This window comes from Daucus carota, chromosome 6 (genome assembly GCF_001625215.2).
Source record: "Daucus carota subsp. sativus chromosome 6, DH1 v3.0, whole genome shotgun sequence".
Lineage (NCBI taxonomy): Eukaryota > Viridiplantae > Streptophyta > Magnoliopsida > Apiales > Apiaceae > Daucus > Daucus carota.
Genome location: NC_030386.2, coordinates 17,677,594 through 17,701,177, shown reverse-complemented (window position 1 = coordinate 17,701,177; position 23,584 = coordinate 17,677,594). Strand labels below are relative to the sequence as shown.

The 23,584-nt window shown below is 33.5% G+C and overlaps 3 protein-coding genes across 7 annotated transcripts in view; 1 reads left to right on the top strand and 2 right to left on the bottom strand.

The window, feature by feature from the left end:
- Window positions 1-14,774, bottom strand: part of LOC108227863 (DNA-directed RNA polymerase III subunit 2) — an 80,883-nt gene extending 66,109 nt beyond the window's left edge. For 4 of the 5 annotated variants that reach the window (XR_001808123.2, XM_064079598.1, XM_064079597.1 and 1 more), the window contains exons 1-25: window positions 14,581-14,743; window positions 13,414-13,495; window positions 12,677-12,798; window positions 12,464-12,556; window positions 11,883-11,955; window positions 11,709-11,799; window positions 11,205-11,257; window positions 10,667-10,731; window positions 9,123-9,228; window positions 8,892-9,002; window positions 8,511-8,570; window positions 8,197-8,235; window positions 8,058-8,108; window positions 7,860-7,958; window positions 6,813-6,872; window positions 6,631-6,720; window positions 6,440-6,541; window positions 6,245-6,355; window positions 5,989-6,105; window positions 4,908-5,024; window positions 4,687-4,767; window positions 1,584-1,688; window positions 1,430-1,510; window positions 1,216-1,347; window positions 1,079-1,123 (exon numbers count right to left, since the gene is read on the bottom strand). Coding sequence is in view for 3 of the 5 variants with exons in the window: in XM_064079598.1 (XP_063935668.1) it covers window positions 1,079-1,123; window positions 1,216-1,347; window positions 1,430-1,510; window positions 1,584-1,688; window positions 4,687-4,767; window positions 4,908-5,024; window positions 5,989-6,105; window positions 6,245-6,355; window positions 6,440-6,541; window positions 6,631-6,720; window positions 6,813-6,872; window positions 7,860-7,958; window positions 8,058-8,108; window positions 8,197-8,235; window positions 8,511-8,570; window positions 8,892-9,002; window positions 9,123-9,228; window positions 10,667-10,731; window positions 11,205-11,257; window positions 11,709-11,799; window positions 11,883-11,955; window positions 12,464-12,556; window positions 12,677-12,798; window positions 13,414-13,495; window positions 14,581-14,606 (2,112 nt within the window). In the remaining 2 variants the exon portion in view is untranslated. Of the gene's footprint in view, window positions 1-1,078; window positions 1,124-1,215; window positions 1,348-1,429; window positions 1,511-1,583; window positions 1,689-4,686; window positions 4,768-4,907; window positions 5,025-5,988; window positions 6,106-6,244; window positions 6,356-6,439; window positions 6,542-6,630; window positions 6,721-6,812; window positions 6,873-7,859; window positions 7,959-8,057; window positions 8,109-8,196; window positions 8,236-8,510; window positions 8,571-8,891; window positions 9,003-9,122; window positions 9,229-10,666; window positions 10,732-11,204; window positions 11,258-11,708; window positions 11,800-11,882; window positions 11,956-12,463; window positions 12,557-12,676; window positions 12,799-13,413; window positions 13,496-14,580 lie in introns of all 5 variants that reach the window. The other variant, XR_001808121.2, reaches the window with a different exon arrangement.
- A 3,940-nt stretch (window positions 14,775-18,714) lies between these two features.
- On the bottom strand, window positions 18,715-19,179 carry LOC108226777 (N-terminal acetyltransferase A complex catalytic subunit NAA10). Its single transcript, XM_017401767.2, has one exon. The coding sequence runs from the start codon at window positions 19,177-19,179 to the stop codon at window positions 18,715-18,717; it is 465 nt and encodes a 154-aa protein (XP_017257256.1).
- Window positions 19,180-19,885: 706 nt separating this feature from the next.
- Window positions 19,886-23,113, top strand: LOC108225247 (pentatricopeptide repeat-containing protein At2g01510, mitochondrial). The gene is made up of 2 exons (XM_017400077.2): window positions 19,886-22,186; window positions 22,352-23,113. Exon 1 carries the CDS (start codon window positions 19,968-19,970, stop codon window positions 22,053-22,055), a length of 2,088 nt encoding a protein of 695 aa, XP_017255566.1. The 5' UTR covers window positions 19,886-19,967; the 3' UTR covers window positions 22,056-22,186; window positions 22,352-23,113.
- Window positions 23,114-23,584: the final 471 nt, after the last annotated feature.

The window sequence follows — 23,584 nt, the reverse complement described above, 5'->3', positions numbered from 1 at the left end:
CTATGACTAATTCTATACATACAATAAATTCAGCATTATATTGCTAATACTACTTCCCCGTTCACATACATAATTTTCTTAGTCTATTCATGAAATTTGTTTATCAATTGGTATTGTTAGAAAACAATGGTATCATTTAAGTGTTTGCGAATTGCAAGTATAAGAAGATAAGGATGTTACTAAGAAGACATATTTAATTTCTTCCCTCGCCAGACTGAGGTCAATCCATATATCAGAGAACTCTAACTGAGCCAAAGTGGCAAAAAAGAGAACTAACCAACAAAATAAATGCCAGAACTTAAAGCTAGATACAACATCATAGTAATCGAGAACCAGAGTTCATCCTTATAAATAGTACTTCTCTCATGTAAGAAAGGTGTTTCCCCGACAGTTGACACAAGGATAGCGTGATAAATAGAGTTCTTCATATTTCTTTCACAGGCGACTTCTTGTCTTCAAGTTTAACATTAATATTAGTCCCCATTGGGCATCTTCGACTTGTTTTTTTTACTCCGGTTATGGTAGGGATTCATTTATGTTCCTCTCATTGGGAGACTCTCATATGAAATTATTGATTGTGTTCATTTAGATGCTTATATATACTCTCTTATAGATGATACTAAGAATATAAGAGACAAAACAAAGAATCTTAAAGATAGCATATTACTTAATTACTTCCTGAAGTCCGTCCATTTAATTCTTATAATATGACTATTAGATTTGCTCTTTGAGTGCATCTATTTATTCTTACTTGATTTAGTTTCCTACCACCCCATACACAATGGCTTTTTCTCGCATAAAATCTCCACATCAGTAGATCTTACAAAAACACGTGCACAATTGTGTGTTTGTGCAAGGGGTTTTCATTTACTACAAACAGCGGGTATAAACAAGTGAAAATGACTTTCCAATGGAGCAAAAATCAAAATTGAAATGATATTACAAGGAAAAAAGTGTACATATATGTGTGTATGAAAATACAAAAGTCAACTACATGTGTTGAATATGTGGGGAGAGGCTCCATGCAACTCAGTAGGAAAAAGTAAAGTCAATGTAAGGATTTTAAATAACAACTTGCCTGGTTATAAGCAATATTTCCCATTGCTTGCTTTCCCATTGCACACTGAGGGGATAATGCCAACAAAAAGATCACTTCAATAAACACTTTAATCCAAATTAATGCGGATGTCCAAAATATAAAGAACGAACTGGAACCTGATATGTGTTTCGGGGTGACTGATTGTGATGAGGAAATGGAATTAATCCAGCGCAAACACCCAGTATAGTAAAAGGTTCAATTTCAATGTGCGTTGTATCTATTGTAGCCTCTCCTTCATAGAGAGCAATCTATATGCATTGAATATAGAATAAAAATGACTTTAGGCAGTGCCCAAAACAAAAATATGATATACACTACAGTTAAACATACCAATGCATTGTTCTCCTCATTAACATCAAGATACTCTATCAACCCCTCCCGTAGAAAACTGTCAAAATTGCGCATTCCGTCCTACAAAGTAATAAATGTCTATCACATAACACACAAGGATATAATGGAAAGATAGACATAAACAGCAACTTACCTTTAACTCTTTCATGTGATGTTCCTTAATTCTTGATACACCCTTGTCAGCAATTACAAGAGGTCGACATACCCGGCCACCATCTGAAGCAATGTAGAGGCAATGCTGCCAAATTTTTATTTGTTATTATCATTAATTTAACTTTTAACAACTTTTAGCATTTAAAAATATCAAGATAGTGAAAAGATAAATCAACTGGACGAAAAATAAAAAATTTATCCTTACCACCTGGGTCTTAATTACCAATAAAAAACAGGGCATAGTATGATATTCCATTATTTTGTTTTAATTGTGCATAACATAAAACAAAAAATTCCTAGTGCGCAGATATATGATTAAGTTACAGTTGTGCAGTACTAATTCTTTTTTCTAATATATTAAAGCAGTATTGCATGGTTCATGGGTCAGCCTATGTAACCGGGAACCAGTTCCCTCGTTCCAGAATACAATTTCTCTTCGACCCGGATCACTAGGGATCACGCTCCAGTTCGCGGACTTATCCACCTTTAACTTAGGTGAAATAAGAAAGGAAAATAACTTGACACTATCTTGATTAAAATTATTTTTGAAAACGTACTTTAGTAAAAGAAATAAGAAAAGGAAGGTGTTGGGAAGATGATAAGAAGATACACAAGACATGCCTCGGTTAAAAAACAATATAAATCCCCTTATAAATATGTATTGAAAGTCCTCAATAACCTTAAATTTCATTTTCTCATTAACTTCTATATTTTTAGATTAAAAAAAATAGAGGTAATTGCATATCGCACCCCCTAAGTATCGTTCAAAAACGATAGAGTACCGATACTTTAAGAAACTCAACTCGCACCCCTTATCTTTACTTCTCAAAACCGAGATGCACCCCCTGCCGTTAACTTCCGTTAACTCAGTGCACTCCGTTAAGTCGGTATATATATAATTGCAATTCGGACCCCCTAACTTACGTTCAAAAACGATATGGTATCCATATTTTTGAAAACTCGAATCGCACCACCTATTTTTACATCTCAGGAACGATACGCACCCCCTCCGTTAAATTCCGCTACCTTCGTTAAAATTCTCCCCGTCTCAATTCACATGTCCCTTTTGCTTTTTGAGGAGTTAAATTGACTAATTTTTTACTAACTATTTGAAAATATGTATTTATTATTTTAGAAAATAGAAAGTTACATATTAAAATAGACTAGATTTAATTTTTGATGATATTTTTTTGATCAATTTTTCCAAACAAAATAATTAAAATTTATATATTTTAATCAATAGATAAATTTATGTAATATTTATAATAAATATCACATGATATTTATTTTTTATATTTAAAATAGTGTATATTAAATACCTAATACACATGTCACTAAAAATTTAAAATAATTCAATATGTAAAATCATTTTGACTTGGGGATAACTTAATTAAACAAAAATTTAAAAAAAAATATCATCAAAAAGTAAATCTAGTCTATTTGTTTTCGCAAATAATAGAGGGTCCGAATTTCACAAATAATAGAGATAATTGCAATTCGGACCCCCCTACTATTTACCTCTATTAAAATAGGCTAGATTTACTTTTTGATTAAACGACAAGAGGCTTATAAAAAAAGCACATTATACCTAACTTACGTTCAAAAACGATATTATACCTGTACTTTTGGAAACCCAAATCTCACCACCTATCTTTACAACGATACGCACCTCCTCCGTTGAATTCCGTTACCTTCCGTTAAAATACTCCTCCGTCTCAATTTACATGTCCCTTGTCAAATTGACTAATTTTTGACCAACTATTAAAAAATATTTATTTATTATTTTAGGAAATAGAAAGTTACACATTAAAAATATACTTTCTAGCCTGTTTTAATAGAGGTATCTAGTCTATTTTAATATGTAAATTTCTATTTTAAATACATATATTCAAATAGTTGGTAAAAAATTAGTCAATTTAACTCCCAAAAAAACAAAAGGGCCATGTAAATTGAGACGGGGAGAATTTTAACGGAAGGTAGCGGAATTTAACGGAGGGGTTGTGTATCGTTCCTGAGATGTAAAAATAGGTGGTGCGATTCGAGTTTTCAAAAATATGGATACAATATCGTTTTTGAACGTAAGTTAGGGGGTCCGAATTGCAATTATATATATACAGACTTAACGGAGTACACTGAATTAACGGAAGTTAACGGCAGGGGGTGCATATCGGTTTTGAGAAGTAAAGATAAGGGGTGCGAGTTGAGTTTCTTAAAGTATCGGTACTCTATCGTTTTTGAACGATACTTAGGGGGTGCGATATGCAATTACCTCAAAAAAATATTTTAATCATAAAAACAATATCTAGACTAAATATTGTTTATTGAAAATCACTTAAAAGGGATCCTCATATCGACCCGCGAATCAGATTCACTGGTCATCGTACCTGATTCATAAAAACTAACGTTTTATGTACCCGATCTCGTACCACATACCCAAACGACTAGTAAACCATGCAACACTGTATTAAAGTAAATTAGAATTATACAATTATTCTATGATTATATAAATTAACTGTAAAATCATTCTATGATTATATAATTATTAAATTATTATTAAATATTCTAATAATTACTCGCTCTATCCCCCTGTTGGGGACAAAGGTCTCTGCACGCATTTCAATGCTCCTATAAAGTAAAGTTTTAAATTATTTTGAACTTTTTCTTCTGAATAAAAGTTTGATGTTCAGATTTTTTAAAAAGATTAAAAAAATTAAAAAAAAAAATTGAAACTATACTTTACATACAACTTAAAATGCATGCCAAGCAGTGAAAGAATATTGTAAAGAAATGAGAGGGACGGAGCGAGTACTGAAGAAGATCTGTGCATCGGACGAGTAGTGAGCTAGTATGTGTTTATCACTCATCCTCACTTCAGTCCCATTTCTAGGTTGGACCTATCTTTCTTTGGGGCAACAATCGACCTTCGGACCAACCAAAATAATTGACAATATTATGGCAAGGTGGGTTTGACGCTAGAATACCATTTTAGGATGCATGCTAAAATGTGAAAGTGTTTAAAGGAATTACCTGGATCATACTATGTATTCAAAAATTGTACTACATTCTGAGACAATGATAGTTACCTGCTTCTCATTCACAAAAATGCTAATGAACTCCCCAATTTTACCAGCTCTTCGCAACTTTCTCATTGCTTGTGCAAATTGCTGGACAATAAAAGAAAGACATAATGATGCATTTTTATATACATTCTCTTTATTACTAATGCAAAAAGAATGATACTAATATAAAGATCCGCTATAAAATACAGAAGAGTTTTGGATCAGTTATAAGAAAACCAAAATACCTTTGGTCGCCGATGCTTGCCAAGAATAAGCCCATTTAATATAATCAGGTATGAGTTTGGTGCATGAAGTTCTTCTGCGGACAGTAATTCCAGATCTTCAACACCCAAACAGTAGCACTAACACAATTCAAGCATATAAAGTATGAACATTAATGTAAAGCACATGAGCTTAAAGGATCAATGTTTTATAGACAATTATTAATATAAAACTCAGAGCAATTAAATATTATCAATGTTTTGCGGCAGTTATTGGCAGAAATCAATAAAAAAAGGATAAAGAACATAACAACCACTTTAAAAAATTATTGGTAACTAAAGCAATAAACGACAACTCAATCAGCATATAGAAAAAAATCATTCCTTTTATGTACTTAACTAGACAAAAAATAGAAGTAACTTTCAGAAAATGTAATGGACAGAACGAAAACTTTAGAACATGGAATGATACAACTGGGCAGTGATCCAGTGCAATATTTATACAGATTAAAAACAAACAATCCGATGTAATATAGACACTCAAATGTTGACAAACAATCAACTTAAAAGAAGGGGTGATAAAAATCTAGTTCGAGAGAAACAAGCAATACCTAAATGCCAATATAGTTCTGATAATTATAGAATTACTACAGGTATCCTATTAAACAATTAAAAAAGTTAACATTCTTGGAGGATGGATAGTTCGACTAACAATAGTAACGAACTATGGTCTATGATAGTTCTAACTCTGGTAAACAAACATAACATCAGTGTCATTATTTTACTTCATAAATTACAGGATTTGGAGTATTTATTTTTGTGAACGAGGTCCTACAAATAGAATTTGTCCTTGGACTCAACTATAAGTAAGCTTATGTTTATTTTAGAAAGAAAATTAGTGCAAATCCACCACAACACTTAGACAAATGTCGTTCCCTTAAACTTTCTGCATGTATCATAAGATTAGAAAATGAGTCATAAGACTTATAATTGCAATATACTTGGTACAATCAACTTCAGTTAAATGCGACCCACATCATAACAGTTAGCAACTCGCCAGCTTCTAGTACAACCCTGGATTATAATTAAAAGACAGAACAATTACCAGAGAAATTAAAGGGCCTTCCTCTTGATCAGTTGTAACATGAGTCATCAGAGCTAAGTTCTTTACTAAACCACATGCTTCACCTTCCGGAGTGTCACAAGGGCAAAGCATTCCCCACTACAAGAGAAAAGATTTAATACATATACGGTATACCAGTATCATTGCATGCGGAAGTCATTAATACAGCATTATCAAACATAAGTGCAAGGAAATAACCCAGCTGCAGAAATTTCTAAAGCCACTATATTAGCATTACCTGGCTAGGTTGCAAGGCTCTAGGTCCACTAACTTTCCTCGACTTCTCAAATTGTGGTTGGATTCTTGTCATCATACCTAATGTTCCTATGAAGGAAAGTCTAGCAACAACCTGCAAAGATATGCATGCTTAACCTACATGGCTCCTAAGATATAATTTAATGAATAATAAAGGAAGAAGGAAGAAGTAAGACACCTGTGTCATGCCTTTCCGGTGCATCCTAAACCTTTTTACATCCCAGTTACCTGTAGAAAGGGCTCTCTCTAGACCAACTGTGATTCTACCTTTAGTAATATACTGTAGAAGCCCAAAATCAAGTCAGATGATAAATATGGCAGACAATAATATAATGGAAGATTCCAAATATGTATCTCTTGCTAACTTACAGTAGAAAAATCAAAACGAGATCTACTTGGCTTGTTGAGGACAGCATCCACTTCCTTCACAGCGTCTTCATTCAAAGTCTTGAACAAATCCTGTCATACATGTTCCATTATATAATACAGAAACTATACTTCTTCCCTTGCATTTTTTTTATAATAGAAAGTAAGCAATATAAAATATTTACCTCAAAGAGTAGAGATAATAATTGCCCTGAAAGCTCCAATCTTTTGTTCCCCACATAATCCTATAACACGAGGGAATCATGATGAACAAAAATGTAAAAACTTAACAACACAAATGTGAAACTGGCAGAGACCATGGTCAGTAGCACATATCATAGCCATTGTAAAGCCTTCGACAAACATGCCAAACTATGATGGCACTCGATTAATGTTTTACAAAGTATATATAATAAGCCTAACATCAAGCAAGCAAAATGCAAACCCATAGAATAATCATAATTGTATCAAAGTTCAATAACTTTTTCCAGCTATACATACAATACTCGGTTAGCAAGATAAAAAAATTGGCTAATATTAAAGTTCCAAGAAACATATTCAGAGACCTTATTTGTAATTAATAATCAATCTACAGATATTACAACACTTGAAACAGTGTTAATTCCTGTCATACAAGGATACACAAATTTATAGTTGCACAACAATGTTCACTAATATGTACCAAGTGTACAAGGCCTTTTTAACTGAAATTAAGGTGTACTCACAAATGCTCAAGTGATCACCAGAGATACATGGTTAGTACACCATGTGATTTAATGTACTCAAGTAGAAATTTATATTATTCAATTGGTGTAAACCATGTAACTAACTTACAAAAATTAAAAACATTTAATATTAAAATAAAGTTGGTACAAGTAACAAGATTTGACACAAAATTTATTATCCTATCAATTAGCACGAGCTCTTCAGTATATAGTTCAGATCTTCAAGTTAAATGTGAATCATTAGAATGAAACAGAGGAACCGAAATATTGAGTTGTAGTCACACAGTAGACTTTTAATTCTCACTCTCAAACATCTCTGGGTATGGCAATAGGTAAACAAAGGGAACTTCTTAATGCTCTCTAAAAAGAGATCCTTACATACTGAAGATAACTAAAGATCAATAATCAGTAATTTTGCTTGAGAGCATTATTTATAGTAGACCAATTCCTTAAGTAATCCGTCAACTGAAGGTAAAAAAGATATACTAACAAGATTCTTGAAATTACCTTGTCATCCATTGCGTCTTTGTTAATAATTGCTTCCATCATGCGTCGCATCATTACAGCCACATACATACACTTCAATCGAAAATTGTTTTCTCGGACCTGCATATAAATTTCATGCACACATTGCATAAAGAAGAAGATTACAGAGGAGAATGCAACATAAAATGTCTTTATTCATGTATAAAAACTGTCACTTACTGGAATGTTAGCAACAAATACATCACGAAGGATAACGAAAGCTCGACCTTCCTGCTCACCACAATGAAAGTGTTAACTGATATATTACGAGAAAGAAAGTAAATTCCAAAAAATAAAAGGCAAGTACAGAAGAGGAGACCTTTTCAACCGAAGCACTATAAAAACGTGACTTTGCTAACTGAAAATTGCAAATACAAAACAAATTATTACATCATTAAGAAGAGTTAAATAAAAAAACTACAATAATATGACATTCTAACAAGCAGCCAATTTATGCTAGCAGCAAAGTAACCTATTTGTTTTAATTTAAAAAAAAAATGCATCACCTGTTGCATTTAAGAAGTTCTCTGATCCAAGTTGATAACAAGGATCTTTTCACTAAGAAGGAAAAGAATGAGGTTTAACTAAAACAAAACTATCAAATTTTAATCGATTTACACCAAGTAAGCCAACCTTTCCTTCAAGGAATTCCAGGGCCTCCTGTTGTGTGTAAACGTGCTGTAGTGCACATTCCTGAAATTAGAACCACACGAAATTATTCTACAAAAAAATAAACAGAAATGTAATAAAAAAAATCCATTTCCTAATGAAAATAAAATACTGTCAGTTGCAACAAACCTAATAAAATTGCAAATAATGAATGAGATAGGGCAATAGCCGACAGTACTACTGTTTGAGAGACATTTTACAGATTCACTACATATATTAGAACTCCACGTAAAACAATTCTATTGGAGTTTTTTAGAAGAAACTAACAATTTTATAAGTGTTCGCTCATTTAATTGCCTTACTTATTTCAAGGGAATATGAAAATCAAAACCAAAATAAATTTACCTCAATCGAAGGCAAAAGTAATGCGCCATATCGAGGATCCCTTCCAAGCATTTGCACAACCTCTTGGTCACTCTCCATACCCATAGCCTTCATAACTGCCATAATTGGCACCTACAAAATCGCAAAGAAATTTTATAACTCTTTAAATTAACAACAGAATAAATCTGGAAATATCAACTGTCACACACAAGGTATTGAAGAAAACTGATTTGTAACTAGCAAGAGGCTTACCTTCTTTTCAAATTGGTTCAGACTCAAATAAATCTTCTCTTTCTCCATTACTATAACTGTTTTACTTTTTCGTGCTTCAGTACTGCTCATAACAGAGGCTTGGACACTAAAGAGGTATTAAAAGGAGAAACATAATTTAATTTACTGATAGTGTGGTGATAAAAATGAATTTACAAGATTGGTGCATTTAAATAAATCATCATATTCTCAATATATGGTCTAATCTGCAAGAAGTACAAAATGATGCCATCTTAAAGAATGGAATTCATAGAAAGCTATAGCAGAGATCAGCAGCCACCGAATAAAACAATAATTGCTGCATACAAAAGCCATATTATCAATTGATTGGAAAAAATACTTTCTAATATTATTTGAATAGATGTTTATTTTATTATTCTTTTCTTGTTTTATTTTATGTCCAGATGTTGTAGAATTTTTGTTTGCTGTCACTTGTCTTTTATACCGTGTCCTTCTTATGTTCGTCTCTCGTTTTCCTATAAAATACTCTTATTATTGTATTCTATATTCTTCAAGCGGGGGGGTCTTTGTGGAAACAGACTTTCTACTCTTCTGTGTATGGGGGTAAGGTCTTATACATTTTACCCTCCAGGAACCCTGCTCGATAAACTCAGTATGTATAGTTGGTTCTGTTGCGGTTCATTCTAACAACTCCAAAAAGTATGCAGCAAGTTATATATTCATGTACAATTCACATAAGTAGTGAAGTTAAAAACATCAGCAGCATTTGAGTTCCTGTATCAAAATTCTTCCTCTTTTCAGTTCAAGTAAAACTATACATTCTAACAGGTCATGTAAGTAACTATCCTGATCATAAGGAGTACAATCCAAAAGATAAAGGAAAACAGTGTTTGGCTATCACTTAATTTGGTTTCTATTTTTTCACAAAGTTTGAGTGAGCACTTATCGTCATCTATTCTATAACTAGTTTGTTGCATCTAGTTCTGGCATCATATATTCTAAAGCTAATTTCTTCAATCTAATTCTGGCCCACACAAATTATACACAATATCAACATTTTGTTTACTGTTGGCTTGCTATGATGGGATACACAGAGTGCAGAGGCTGCAGAATGATTTAATAAGTTCTATTAACAGCATATGTATAATGTTTCCGTTCCAAAAACTACCAAGTACTGACAACAAATGAAACCCTAGAAAATATCTACCAATTAACTAGTAATATCTATTCATTTTTAAGATATTTTTTTCCCATTCCACAAGAAAACCAGAGTATCAAGCCTGAAAAATATTGATAATTTGATAGAAGATAATTTTTATAATTAATATACACTTTTTACTAATGCCTGTAATCAACACTTACCCTCTATTCTAAAATTGGAGCACCTATATTTTTAACATATATGCACCCCAGTTGATCACTCTAATGTTTATCCTCTCAATTTCCGGTACCCAATCCCAAGATTCTTTCTCTAAGGTTGGTCTTATTAAAAAAAATTAAAAAAATAATATATAGTAACGAAACATGTTTACAATAACAAGAAACAATTATCTGAATCTGCTTACCATCCTTTCTTATCGGTGTCAATAATAATTCTGTTCTTGGAAAGTTGTTCTTGAATCAAAATCACCTAGCAAAATGTTGATAAAATCAAGATGAATATTGTCAGATGCATTATTTAAAAAAGCAAACTAGAGCATTAATTATATGGGGAAATAATTGAAACAAGCATTGATGTAATGAATACAAGAGTCCACGAGAGCTTAGGCGCACTTTCAACTTATTTGACCAACGCTTTATACACACACACACACACACACCCACATATCGATTGAGAATTTAAAAGACAATCACTAAACCATGAAACTCTGTACTTACACAATTATGTTAGAATAAAAAAGGAACTCCTAAACAACAAAATCAATAGATGGTAGGATATCTAATTCTAAAACCTCAGTGAAAACTGGAAACAACTAAGAAAACACAGCAGTCATGCAAAGGAAGTAATTTATAATTTATAGTTACTAACAGCCTTCTATCTATAAATTTTATGACTCAAGTAATGTTTTATTCAAATTCTAGAATCACTTGAAAAGAAATTACCTTTTCTGTTCCTTTGACGATAAAATATCCTCCGGGATCAAGTGGGCACTCACCTAATAAAGAAAAAAGAAAGATTAGCATCAAACAGTAAATGAAATAACAGAAGACTACAGATAATATATACATATGTTACAATGAACTGTCCCAGATACTCAATTGAGCATCAAAGGGACGTGTGTGTGTGTGTAGTGTGTGTGTGTGTGTGTGTGTGTGTCTGTATAAATATTGCTGAAAGATTGATCGCCATTATAACTTTTATATGCTTACCTAATGCGTAAAGAAAATACTTTATTATCTTGTCTGCTTACACATAGTACCTAGACCTCGATCCGTGAATCCTATTGGAAGCCTAATTGCCTATGTTATGGTTGGGTATACAAAGTTACAAGGCACAAATCATTCTTGAAATTCTTATAATTACCAAAAGTGCACCCTCTGTAAACTATATATATATTTAAATCATATAATATTTATGTTTACATCAAAAAATTTCAGTTGACTAACCCAATCTCGCCAGTTCTTCTTCATCTTTCCCATATAAGAGACAGCAGCAGCTTCTTAACATTATAGGCATTTTCCCAATGATTACGTCATTCTGAGAACACAAATGGTAAGAACTTTTGCTAGAGTATATATATGACTGAAAGTATAACATTGAAATGGTAAAAAGAAAAATACCTTCATCGCTATGCTTTTTTTACCATTAGCTTCTGTAACATATTCAATGTCAACATATATTGGAGCAGCATACCTAGAACATATATTGGGCAGGGAAAAGTGAGTTTATTAAAAGTTAAGAACACAGATCGATGAAACTTAAAATGGCTATTGATCTGTCGGAGAGACAAAATAACAACCTTACTTTACTCATACAGTCATATACATAGACACTTTTAGGATCCGCTTTGTTTGATAGTGGATTTCACCATGAAGCCATGAAACGCTAGAGTTCGCAAAGTAAAAAAATATTGCTTGGGGTTCGTATGAGAATGACTGTGACAAGATATGCAAGAGTAGTTTGGGACACTAACGTCTGATTGAATCAGTAAATAACATGTGAAGATGCCAGCAAAATTTTATGATACAAAATTTTGAAAATGGACACCAGAAGGGAACATTATGTTTTTGGGAACAATTCAGTTCTTATGAAAAAACTGTAATTCAATACTAATACTTGTTGACTACAATGAATTGCCAAATATAGCACATTTCTTATCCCAAAAAGTCCTCACAAAATAAAAATAGGGAAGGACACTTACGTGATGTCAGATAAACGACATCTGTGAGGATTGAGCTGATCCATGACACTATTGACTACCACTGAAGGTTCACCAATACGAACACTTTTATATCTGTAAGCATGCATAAGGCAGACGGAACAGGCAAACTTTTACTCTGAATCTCATAGCAAATTCAGTACAAACACATTGTAAAATAATTTAAGCTTGGTGGAGCAGAAAATTAAGTGTTACCTGAGATAAACATTTTTATCAACAGTGGATCTTATCTCTTTATTGGCTCGCACAATATTTTTCATTCCTGTCCTGACGAAGTAATTGAAAGAGTCAAGATGTTGCTTCACTAAGCCTCTCACCTACAGCTCCAAAAGAAGAAGACAGAACTATCATTAGTGGACATCATATTTGGCTATCTGCAACTTGGCTATCTACAACTTAAAACATAACACACATCATGCTGTTGCCAAGTGACACTCTAAATGGAGCATATTAGATCTCAAAACCTAATAATCTCATCATCCAACAACCACACTGACACATTCTCACTTCCAAGTTCTGGCAGATGTGTGGGTGAAACTGGAAAGAAAATTTTAAAAACATAATAACAATGTCATTAAACCCCGAAGCTACAAGGCACTTTATAGTTTTATTCATTAAATGTTTTTCACTGTCCTCCAAATAGTTTTCAATTATATGATTAAGTCTACAAGAAGACAAGCAACAGAGCTTCATGCTTCTTGTATCTTGAAGTGTACGAGCTGCAGCCCTTTATCATTCTCCTTCAGAATCAAAATGGAACAATAACAAACAATGATATAACTTACTAATTCAGAAACATGGAATGATGAGATGATCCGAGCTAAACAACTTGACACATAACAAATAATAAACAAAACAAGACGAAATCAGACTAAACATTGGAACATATCCCCTAAAAATCCATCAAAGCGTAAGTTTTTTTTTAAAATTACCTTCAAAAATTCCGGAAGAAGCTGGAACTTATCAACAGTTGATTTTACCGGAGCAGCAAGAAATTGCTTGTCGATTTCAGCACTGCGAAAAAGAAAATTGTTTCTGAAGATGCAAGTAAATGATGTTTTATAGCATAAAGCGAAAGATATACAAAACGCAAAGAACTCCTCCGGTCTAACAATTGGTCGAGCATTGTCAAGCAAATTAAATTTACTGGATCACGTTATTGTCAGCAGATGGTTCTATACAATATCAAGGCAGAACAACAATGGTAATGTCTATATGATCAAACTGCAACTCCAATAAATGGCAATATAAAAAGGAAAGACAATAGTAAAGAGTCCCCAACTAAAAAAATATATAATCCAGCAAGGCAGCACTAAGGAGGCTTCCATACCTTCTTATTGCTTGGATTTAACTGATATTAGTTCTATTCTGGTATTAGTTACAAGGTTAATTAGTTAAAATGGACCCGACAATCCCCCGAGATATCAATCTATCTGCAACTATAAACAAGTCAAATTACTTCATACAGATAACTCTTATAGACCTCAAATATCACGTAATAAAAAACAACGAATTATTAGCACAATAAGGTCTCAGATAAAAACAGTTCATAGGCACATGAGTTCATTTTTTATAATACAGCAAGGAAACATTAAGGAGGCTTCCCTAGCTAATAATCATCCTCTCCCTCCCTCCTTTCCTCGCTTTGTAAAAAGCGCGAATTGGACTTAATCAGAATCAATAGGATGCTTAATTAAATAATCGGGTATTTAATAGGTATTCAATAAGCGGTCAATTAATCGGTCATTAATTAATCACCAATTTTTAGAACAATGTCTCTCACACACATCCAGCAAGGCAACATTAGGGAGACTTCCCTGGCTAATAATCCTCTCCCTCCCCCCCCCCTCTCTCTCTCCCCCTCTCTCTCTCTCCCCCTCTCCCTCCCTCCCTCCCTCTCTCTCTCTCTCTCTCGTAAATACGCATAGATAATCATCCGGACATCTCACCAACGCGTATCAAACATAAAATCGCTCGTGCTATCAACAAACTATAAGCATAAAATCACAAATAAACCCTAGTTTAAACAATACAGTAATAATTTAACATGTAAAAACAATGAAGAAACAAAAGAATGATGAGAATAAAAGAAAACGTACTCGCGTTGAATCTCGTTGACGCCCATGGTGTGATTATAGATTGTGATGAGATGGAGGAGTGTGTATAGATCGTCCGGCGAATCGCGACGGGGTTTAACAAGGGTTTATCGTTTACAGAGTGATGAAGTCTTGGGGTTTAGTAACAGGGCTTGTCCAAATTACAAGGCCTGGGTTTATTTTATATCCTCGCTAAAATAAAATAAAAGGCCGACACTTTGTGGTTTGTACCCTTCAACCACGGTTCAACCGAACCATAATCAAAAAATGTGAAAAAAACCGACCGAGAGTGCGTTATAATTGCTATGAAAGAGAGTGAATAGGTAAGGAGTGTAGGCTGTGTACTGCGTAGCTATGCCTATGTAGGCTCAGAAAATGTATGTATAAACACATACACCCCTGCATATATAGTTATATACTCCCTCCGTCCCACCCATTTCTTATCGAATGGGTTGGGCACGGAGGTTAAGAAATATGTATAAAGTAGTGGAAAAGATGAAGAAAAGTGGGTAAAGTGGTGGGACCCATTGATTTTTAATGTATAAAAAGAAGATGGTGGAGTAAAAGTAGTGTGAAAAGGAAAGAAAAGTGGAGAAGTGTTGGGACCCATTGACTATTTTTGGTAAGTTTTGAAATGTAAAGAATTGGATGGTACACCCCAAAAAAGAAAGTATAAAGAAATGGGTGGGACGGAGGGAGTACACAAAATGTAAATAGCCATAAACAAATTATCTAACTCGATTGATTTCTATGATTTTCTGGCAAGTCCTCACAAATTCTAATTTCCCTTCTTTTACCCCAATTCGCTAGCTGCTTTGTTTGTTCTAGAGATAAACTGTGTTTTCTGGTTTTGTAATAAAAATTTTGATTTTTGAAACTACTTATAATTACAAAGGAAGTGCGGCCCAATTTTATGTTAAAAGCTATATTTTTTATTAATAATAATACTATCAAACAGCTTGACGGCATTCCCAACAAGCTTGCCTTTTTTTACTACTGGGCAAAGCCTTACATGATACTATCCCTGTGCCACATCATTTCACACGTAATTTGATGCGTATAAAAAACATATTTTTATATTTTATTTTTTAAATTTTTTTTCCTGAATACAATTTAACATTTATATTTTAATTTTAAAAAAATTGAAAAATAACATGTGGAAAGATATTTTTTTACACTTCAAATTACGTGTAAAAAATCAAAACGACATTTATTTTAGAACAGAGGGAGTATGTACCGAAGCTTTTTTAAGGAAAGCTTGAAAATTTTAAACTGCATAACCAAACTACCTCTGAGCGAAACCCAATTAATTATTTCAAGTGGAATTTGAATTTAAAGCATCAAAAATATTTTAAAATTAAAATTTTAAAATTTCTTAAAAGTTCAAATATGTAAAACTTGCAAAAAGAAAAATGTTGAATCATATTTCTAATTTTTTAGTGGTGATAATTTTTTATGTTTTGTAATTATTTAAATATGTTAAATAATTTTGCAAATGATTATTTTATTTATTTGCATAGAAAATGAATTTTCATATATTTGAGAAATTTTATTAATGATATAATATTATAAACGGTTATATCATTTATAACATCATTTGAATTCAGTGCAATTATTTGATTAACTCCTGAACATGTTAATTGTGCATTTTTAGTTGTTTATTTTCTGTATGAGCGGGTTATTTTATTATTTTAAAATTTTAAATTTGTCACCATTAAAATTTGTATTTTTTTGTGCCACAAGATCATATTAGATTTAAATTACCAAATTATTGAAATTTTGGTAGTTTTATATATTCTTAAAAATTTTAAAGTATATAAAAAGTTAAATATGATTATTTTAATTACTGTAATTTGAAAATAATTATGAGCCATTATTTATAAAAATAGAGAAATGATTTAAAACTATTATTTTTGTAAATTTTACACATTCAGAATTTTCAGAAATTTTAAAAATGTATTTTTAATTTTAAAATAGATATTTGGACCCTAGATTTAACTTCACGTTGAAATAACTTTTTATTAAAATTGAGGCCCAATTCTTTTGTGCTCCCTCCGTCTCGGTCAATTCCATGCAGTTTTTTTTTTTGGATATCCCATCATTTTTATACATTCTCAAAATAGCAACTTTTTATAAAATAAAACACTGTTACACCCACCCACTGCTTTCTTCCACTATCTTCATTCGATAATAATAAAAATACTATTACACCCACTACTTTCCTCCACTATCTCACATCTATTAAAAATAAGTGGGTCCCACCACTTCACCCACTTTCCATCTATGATCTAGCTTTACTCATTTCTTACACTTTTTCTTGGTCTCCGTGTCCAATCTCAATGTATATTATTCATTGGGACGGAGAGAGTAACTATAAATTATTTGTAAAATCAAAACTTTAATTTAAAAAATAATAAATATTTCTCCAAAATAAACAAAGTAAATAGCGATTGGCACGAAGAACGAGAAGGGACGTACAGCACCTGCAGAATGCAGCCAAGCAACCAGACGCGAAAAGTTGGGTTTGATTTTCAATATTCGGTACACGAACACCAAAAGTACACGAATACGAAAAATACAGTTATATTTAGTGTCGGGTTCAGTTTTTAATACAAGTACACGAACGACATGAAAGTACACTATATATTATACTTATTTTTATATATTTTTTAATTAATTTCAATTCTGTTATTTCATTTATGGTATTTTATGAATTTATTATATGTCTAATTTATTGTTTGGCACAGAAAAATTGTAAAAAAAAATAGATTTATTGTGAAATTCATGAACTTTCGTGTACAAGTGTTTATTTCGTGTACAATTCATCTGGACCGTTCGTGGTACACGGAAGGTGCACGAAATTTTTCATGTACCTAACGTGTACGGTTCGTGTTGACACGAAATAATACGGTTCGTGTACGTGTTCCAGACACGAAATCGAAACAATTCGGATTCGGGTTTAGGGTGCAGTACATAAAAACACGAAAGTACAAGAGAAATATTTGCCATGGCTACAAGCTAGGGGTGGCAATATTGGACCCGACCCGACAACTAGGGGTGAACATAACCGACCCAACCCGCGAAACCCGATCCAAATCAACCCTCTTTTGAACCGATCAAACAGAACCGTTCAAAACCGATAGTTGAATAGGTTCATTTTCAAAAAACCCGAATAAATTGGGTTGGGTCAGGATTTAACATATTATAACCCTCAACCAACCCAACCTGTTCATATATGAAACGAATAAGTTAGTTTCCGTCACATCATCTTTATGTTTCATTTGATTGTATTTCAGTATTTTAATTTGTTTTGCTGACACGAATTCGACCCGCAAAATACTAATTCGGGTTGAAGTTTTTCGGGTTCGGGTTGACCCAAAATCAACCCAGAAAAAACGAGTTATTTTCGGGTTACCCGAAATTACCCGAAAATTAATATATAATATAAATATTATATTTATTTATATTATTTATATTATTTTTATAAAATTTATTAGTTAAATTTAATATAAAATTATTTAATTTAATAAAAATTAATTTATTTGGATTAAAATAATATTTATTTATTATTTTAAAAAAAATTATTAATAAATATTAATTTTCGGGTCGGGTTCGGGTTACCCGCGGGTAGTGCGGGTCGGGTTCGGGTTAGGTATTCTGACCCTATTTTTTTGATATTTTGATGGTCAGTGTATATCGGTTAAATTTCGATGGTAAAAACATATTTAAGCCAAAATAAAATTGAGCGCTATATTCGAAATCATTATAATTTCAAGATATTGTATTATTTTATATATCTAAATACTATAATTATTTTTTTATTTAGTTTTATGATTTATTCACCTAATATTATAATTCTTTGACAATAATTGAGTTACTAAGATTATAGGATTATAGTCGTGTACATCTTGAAATGAATAACGTAGTTATAGTCCAAATTTTTTATTATTTTCCCCAGATATAAAATTTAAAGAGATGTCAGATATCATATCTGATTGAGGATTTCAAATGAAATCCAGCTTTCCAAACAGAATCAATTAGAGAATTTCAAAGACCTGGACAATTTAAAATATTTCTTTCCTGTTTTTTCCTAATTAACAGGCCACTTATCGATGAACATGCAGAAAATATCTATATCTACCCCTTGAAAATCTTCCTCATAACATAAGCATCCTCCCCATCCGCATAATACTTTCCCTCCAAATCATGAACCTTGTACCCCAACGTCTCCGTGTACAGATTAAACGCAGCCCGATTACTCTCCCGGACATGCAACGACACATGCTCCGCGCCAAACACATGTTCCATCGCGCTATGAGCAGCCATCATTAGCTTCGTAGCAAGGCCAAGTTTTCGGTGACTTCTGAGAACAGCTAAAGAAGTGATATGGCCGTGACACTCGGGTGTTGCCTCTTCTTCCATTTTGGCTAAGACGTATCCCACAATCTTGCCGTTGTAGTCTTCTGCGACATAGAGGAGCTGCGGCCAGGAAATGATGTGGTACAAGTAGATTTGGAGCTGGTAATTCTCCGGCAAACAGAATAGATTGCATGCTTGCATGGCTAAGAGGTCATTGATGGTGGCTCTTCGGATGCACACCATGGTTTTTGGAAGAGAGTTCTGTTTTGTTTTTACAAGCTCGAGGTCGAGGTAGATGGCGTTGTTTTATTGACTTGTCTTGCCCCGCCAGCTCTACCTACCAAGTCAAAGACATCATCGGCTGTTTGGCCCGGACTTCCTCATTTATATGTTAGAAACATTTATTCATGTATAATAAATTAAGAAAAATTTATAAAAAATTGAGAAAGTTAGTTTTTGTTTTTGTTTCATGCTTCTATTTCTATCTCAAATATTTTAATCATCACAAATTTTTACTTATTTTTAAGTTTTACTTCACTTCTTCATTTTAAATAAAAAAACATTTATTTTAAGCTCATCAAACCCTTCATGATCTCCTCGCGAGACAGAATTGCATTAGGTAGAAGCCCTCTCGCTATGATAAAAAGTCTCGGTAAATAATATTTTTTAACACTTGTTTGTGCAGTTGTTCAATGACTTTCGGATCATGTATTATCATTAACTCATCTTTATTAAATATATTATTTAATTTAATGTTAATGACAAAACTTTCATCTAATTAGTTAATGTTCTCAGATTATATTGGTTATTTTTACCCCAAAAAGTGTTAAAATATTGGTACATCACTTAAAAATGAAGTGTATGACAGTTTTAATATATTAAAAGTTAATATATAATTTTTTTTATTATGAATATATAAACCTCATTTATATATAACTCTTTTAAAATGATAAATTTCTTGGTACTAGTTGGTACATGAGATTTCTACCGTAATAGTCAAATCACAAAATATGATGACAAAATCATATTAGATGAATGCTAGGAACACGTTGCGCGAAGCCATCGACTCACTATACAAACACGGCCGAGCAACCACGGAAACATACACTCGTCTCGTGCTTGACTGTGTTCGACAAAATGACATTCAACAAGCTAAGAGATTACAATCTCACATGGACATTCACTTGGAGCAACCCACGACCACTTTTGTACATAATCGTCTTCTTCAGTTTTATGCGAAATCTGGGTATCTGTCAGATGCACGCAACCTGTTTGATAGAATGTCCCATAGAGACATCTTCACTTACAATGCTATGCTTTCTGGGTATTGTAAGTTGGGTTCTGTTGACGAGTTAAAAGCGTTTTTTGATGGAATGCCTTGTCGTGATTCGGTTTCTTATAATACGGTTATTTCGGGGTTAGCTTCGAGTGGTTGTTGCAACGAGGCCTTGAAGGTTTTTGTTAGAATGCAGAAAGAAGGGTTTGAGTTTACGGATTATACGCTTGTGAGTGTGTTGAACGTGTGTTCAATGGTGATGGATTTGAGGCGTGGGAAAGAAATTCACGGGAGGATTTTGGTTGATGGTTTTGGAGGGAATGTGTTTGTGTGGAATACTTTGGTTGATATGTATGCTAAGTGTGGTCATATTGATCAGGCTCGGTGGTTGTTTAATCGAATGGTGAATAAGAATGTAGTTTCTTGGAATTTGATGATTTCGGGTTATATGAAACATGGAAAACCTGATGAATGTATTGGTTTATTTCGGGATATGAAGGTGTCTGGTTTAAGGCCTGATCAGGTTACGATTTCAAATATTCTAGGAGCTTTCTTGCGAATTGGAAATATGGATGAAGCAGAGAAACTTTTTGCGGAGATTAAGGAGAAGGACAAGGTCTCCTGGACAACAATGATTGCTGGTTATGTGCAAAATAATATGGAAGAAGATGCTCTAATATTGTTTGGTCAGATGCTATCAGAGAATATAAAAGCTGATAAGTTTACTATCTCTATTATTGTAAGCTGTTGTGCTAGACTGGCCTCTTTGTATCATGGTCAGGCAGTTCATGGAAAAGCTGTTCATATGGGGGTTGATAAAGATTTGCTAGTCTCCAGCACTCTCGTTGATATGTATTCTAAATGTGGAGAGACTACAGATGCTTGGACTATTTTTACAGCAATGCCGTGTAAAAATGTTATCTCTTGGAATTCCATGATAATAGGGTATGCGCACAATGGAATGGATATAACAGCCCTAGACCTCTATGAAGAAATGATGCACCAGAATCTGAAGCCAGATTATGTTACTTTTGTTGGTGTTCTGTCTGCATGTATGCATGCAGGGTTAACAGAGGAAGGCCAGAGGTACTTCAATTCCATCAGAGGATTGCATGGAATGACACCAACTTTGGATCACTATGCATGCATAATCAATCTCCTTGGTCGATCAGGTCGTATTGACAAAGCCGTTGCTCTAATTGAAGACATGGAACATACCCCAAACAGCCTCATTTGGTCTACCCTTTTATCTGTTTGTAAGATGTGTGGTGATATTAAAAATGGGGAGATAGCAGCAAAACATCTCATTGAATTAGACCCATTTAATGCTGAACCATATGTAATGCTCTCCAACATGTATGCCACTGATGGAAGATGGAAGGATGTTGCAGCGATTAGATCGCTAATGAAAAACAAGAAAGTTAAAAAGTTTGCAGCCTACAGTTGGATTGAGAGTGGTGGTAAGTTTTATAAGTTTGTATCAGAAGATCGAAGTCATCCTGAATCAAAAGCCATTTATCTACAGTTGAACGAACTGGTACGCAAGCTACAAGAATCTGGCTTTATTCCTGATAAAAGCTTGGTTCTGCACAATGTCGGCGAAGATGAGAAATTCGAAGCAATATGCTACCACAGTGAGAAATTAGCTCTTGCATTTGGATTGATTAAAAATCCCCAAGGAAAACTACCCATAAGGATATTGAAGAATATACGTGTTTGCAGCGACTGCCATGCCTTTATGAAGTTTGTGTCTAACATTATTGAACGACCAATCATTTTGAGGGATTCCAATCGATTTCATCATTTTGTTGGAGGACACTGCTCTTGCAAGGACCTATGGTGATGCCTCAGAGTCTACTAGAACAAAAAAAATTTCAGAAAATAGTAAAACATACCAGCATTCCAAAGTGCAGTGCACTTTATCAGCTTCTAGCATTTTGTGGTTGTGCAGCTAGCCACTCTAAATTTCCCTCGGTATGTTTTCTCTCCACTATTTTGTGTATGTTTTCTCTCCACTATTTTGTGTATCTATTACACCTTTGTTTAGATAATCGAGATTGGACATATATTACTTATTTCTATTCCCATTCAAGATCAAGGGGACCCTAACAAGAGCTTTTCTTATTATTAATTTATTAGGGTGTTTCCACTGGACTTGAAATTCACCTAGTTGGGAACCGATGGCAGAATCATTTGAGATGCATTGACAAGAAAAATTCTTGATTACACCTCAAGTCCATGCAGATAAATATTTCTATCTACTCCTTGAAAATCTTCCTCATAACATAAGCATCCTCCCCATCCGCATAATACTTGCCCTCCGAATCATAAACTCCGTGTACAGATTAAACGCAGGCTGATTGCTCTCCAGGACATGCAACGAAACATACTCCGTGCCAAACACATGTTCCATCGCGCTATGAGCAGCCATCATCAGCTTAGTAGGAAGACGAAGTTTTCGATGACTTCTGAGAAAAGCTAAAGAAGTGATATGACCGTGACACTCGGATGTTGCTTCTTCTTCCATTTCGGCTGAGACATATCCCACTATCTTGCCGTTGTAGTCTTCTGCAACATAGAGGAGCTGCCGCCAAGAAATGATGTGGTACAAGTAGATTTGAAGCTGGTAATTCCCCGGCAAACAGAATAGATTGCATGCTTGCATGGCTAAGAGGTCGTTGATGGTGGCTCATCGTATGCACACCATGTTTTTACAAGCTTGAGTTAGATGCTGTTTTATTGACTAATCTTAGGCCGCCAGCTCTACCTGCTAAGAGTCTGTTTTGGAGTACTTTAAAAAAATTGCTGGTGTAGAAATCAGTTTGCTGTTTTATATATATATTTTTTGATATTTATATATTTTGATTTTTGAGTTATCATATGAAAATTTATTTTTTATGAGATTTGATAGTGAAATTTATAATTACTTTGAGCAAAATTGAAAAGCTCAAAAACAATACCAAGTTAAGAAGATATATCACTGGTCTATTTTCTGTTCTAAAAGTCGGTGATTAATCACGATTAGTCACCGATTAATCCCTGTTCCGTAGCTCGCCGAACTGATTAAATTTCCGATTAATCACTGATTAATCCCCGATCAATTCAATTAATCACCGATTAATTCATGTTCCGTTTCATGTTCCGTTTCATGTTCCGTGACTACACCGATTTAGTCCGATTCCCGCTTTTTACAGCCCTGGGTCTACTCGTGAGACATAATTGCATATATATAGTCAAATCGCTTGCGGAAATTATTTTGCTGCACTTGCCATAAACTTGAAATCCTCATATTTTGCTGCACTTGACATAAAGTCGAAATTCTCATACTTTTCGAGAAAAAAATCTGCTTTTACCTAAGTCAAGACATCATAA

What these genes read in the sequence shown, in the direction of transcription:
- LOC108225247 (XM_017400077.2), top strand. Translation starts at nt 19,968, where the DNA reads ATGAATGCTAGGAACACGTTGCGCGAAGCCATCGACTCACTATACAAA.
- LOC108226777 (XM_017401767.2), bottom strand. Translation starts at nt 19,179, where the DNA reads ATGGTGTGCATCCGAAGAGCCACCATCAATGACCTCTTAGCCATGCAA.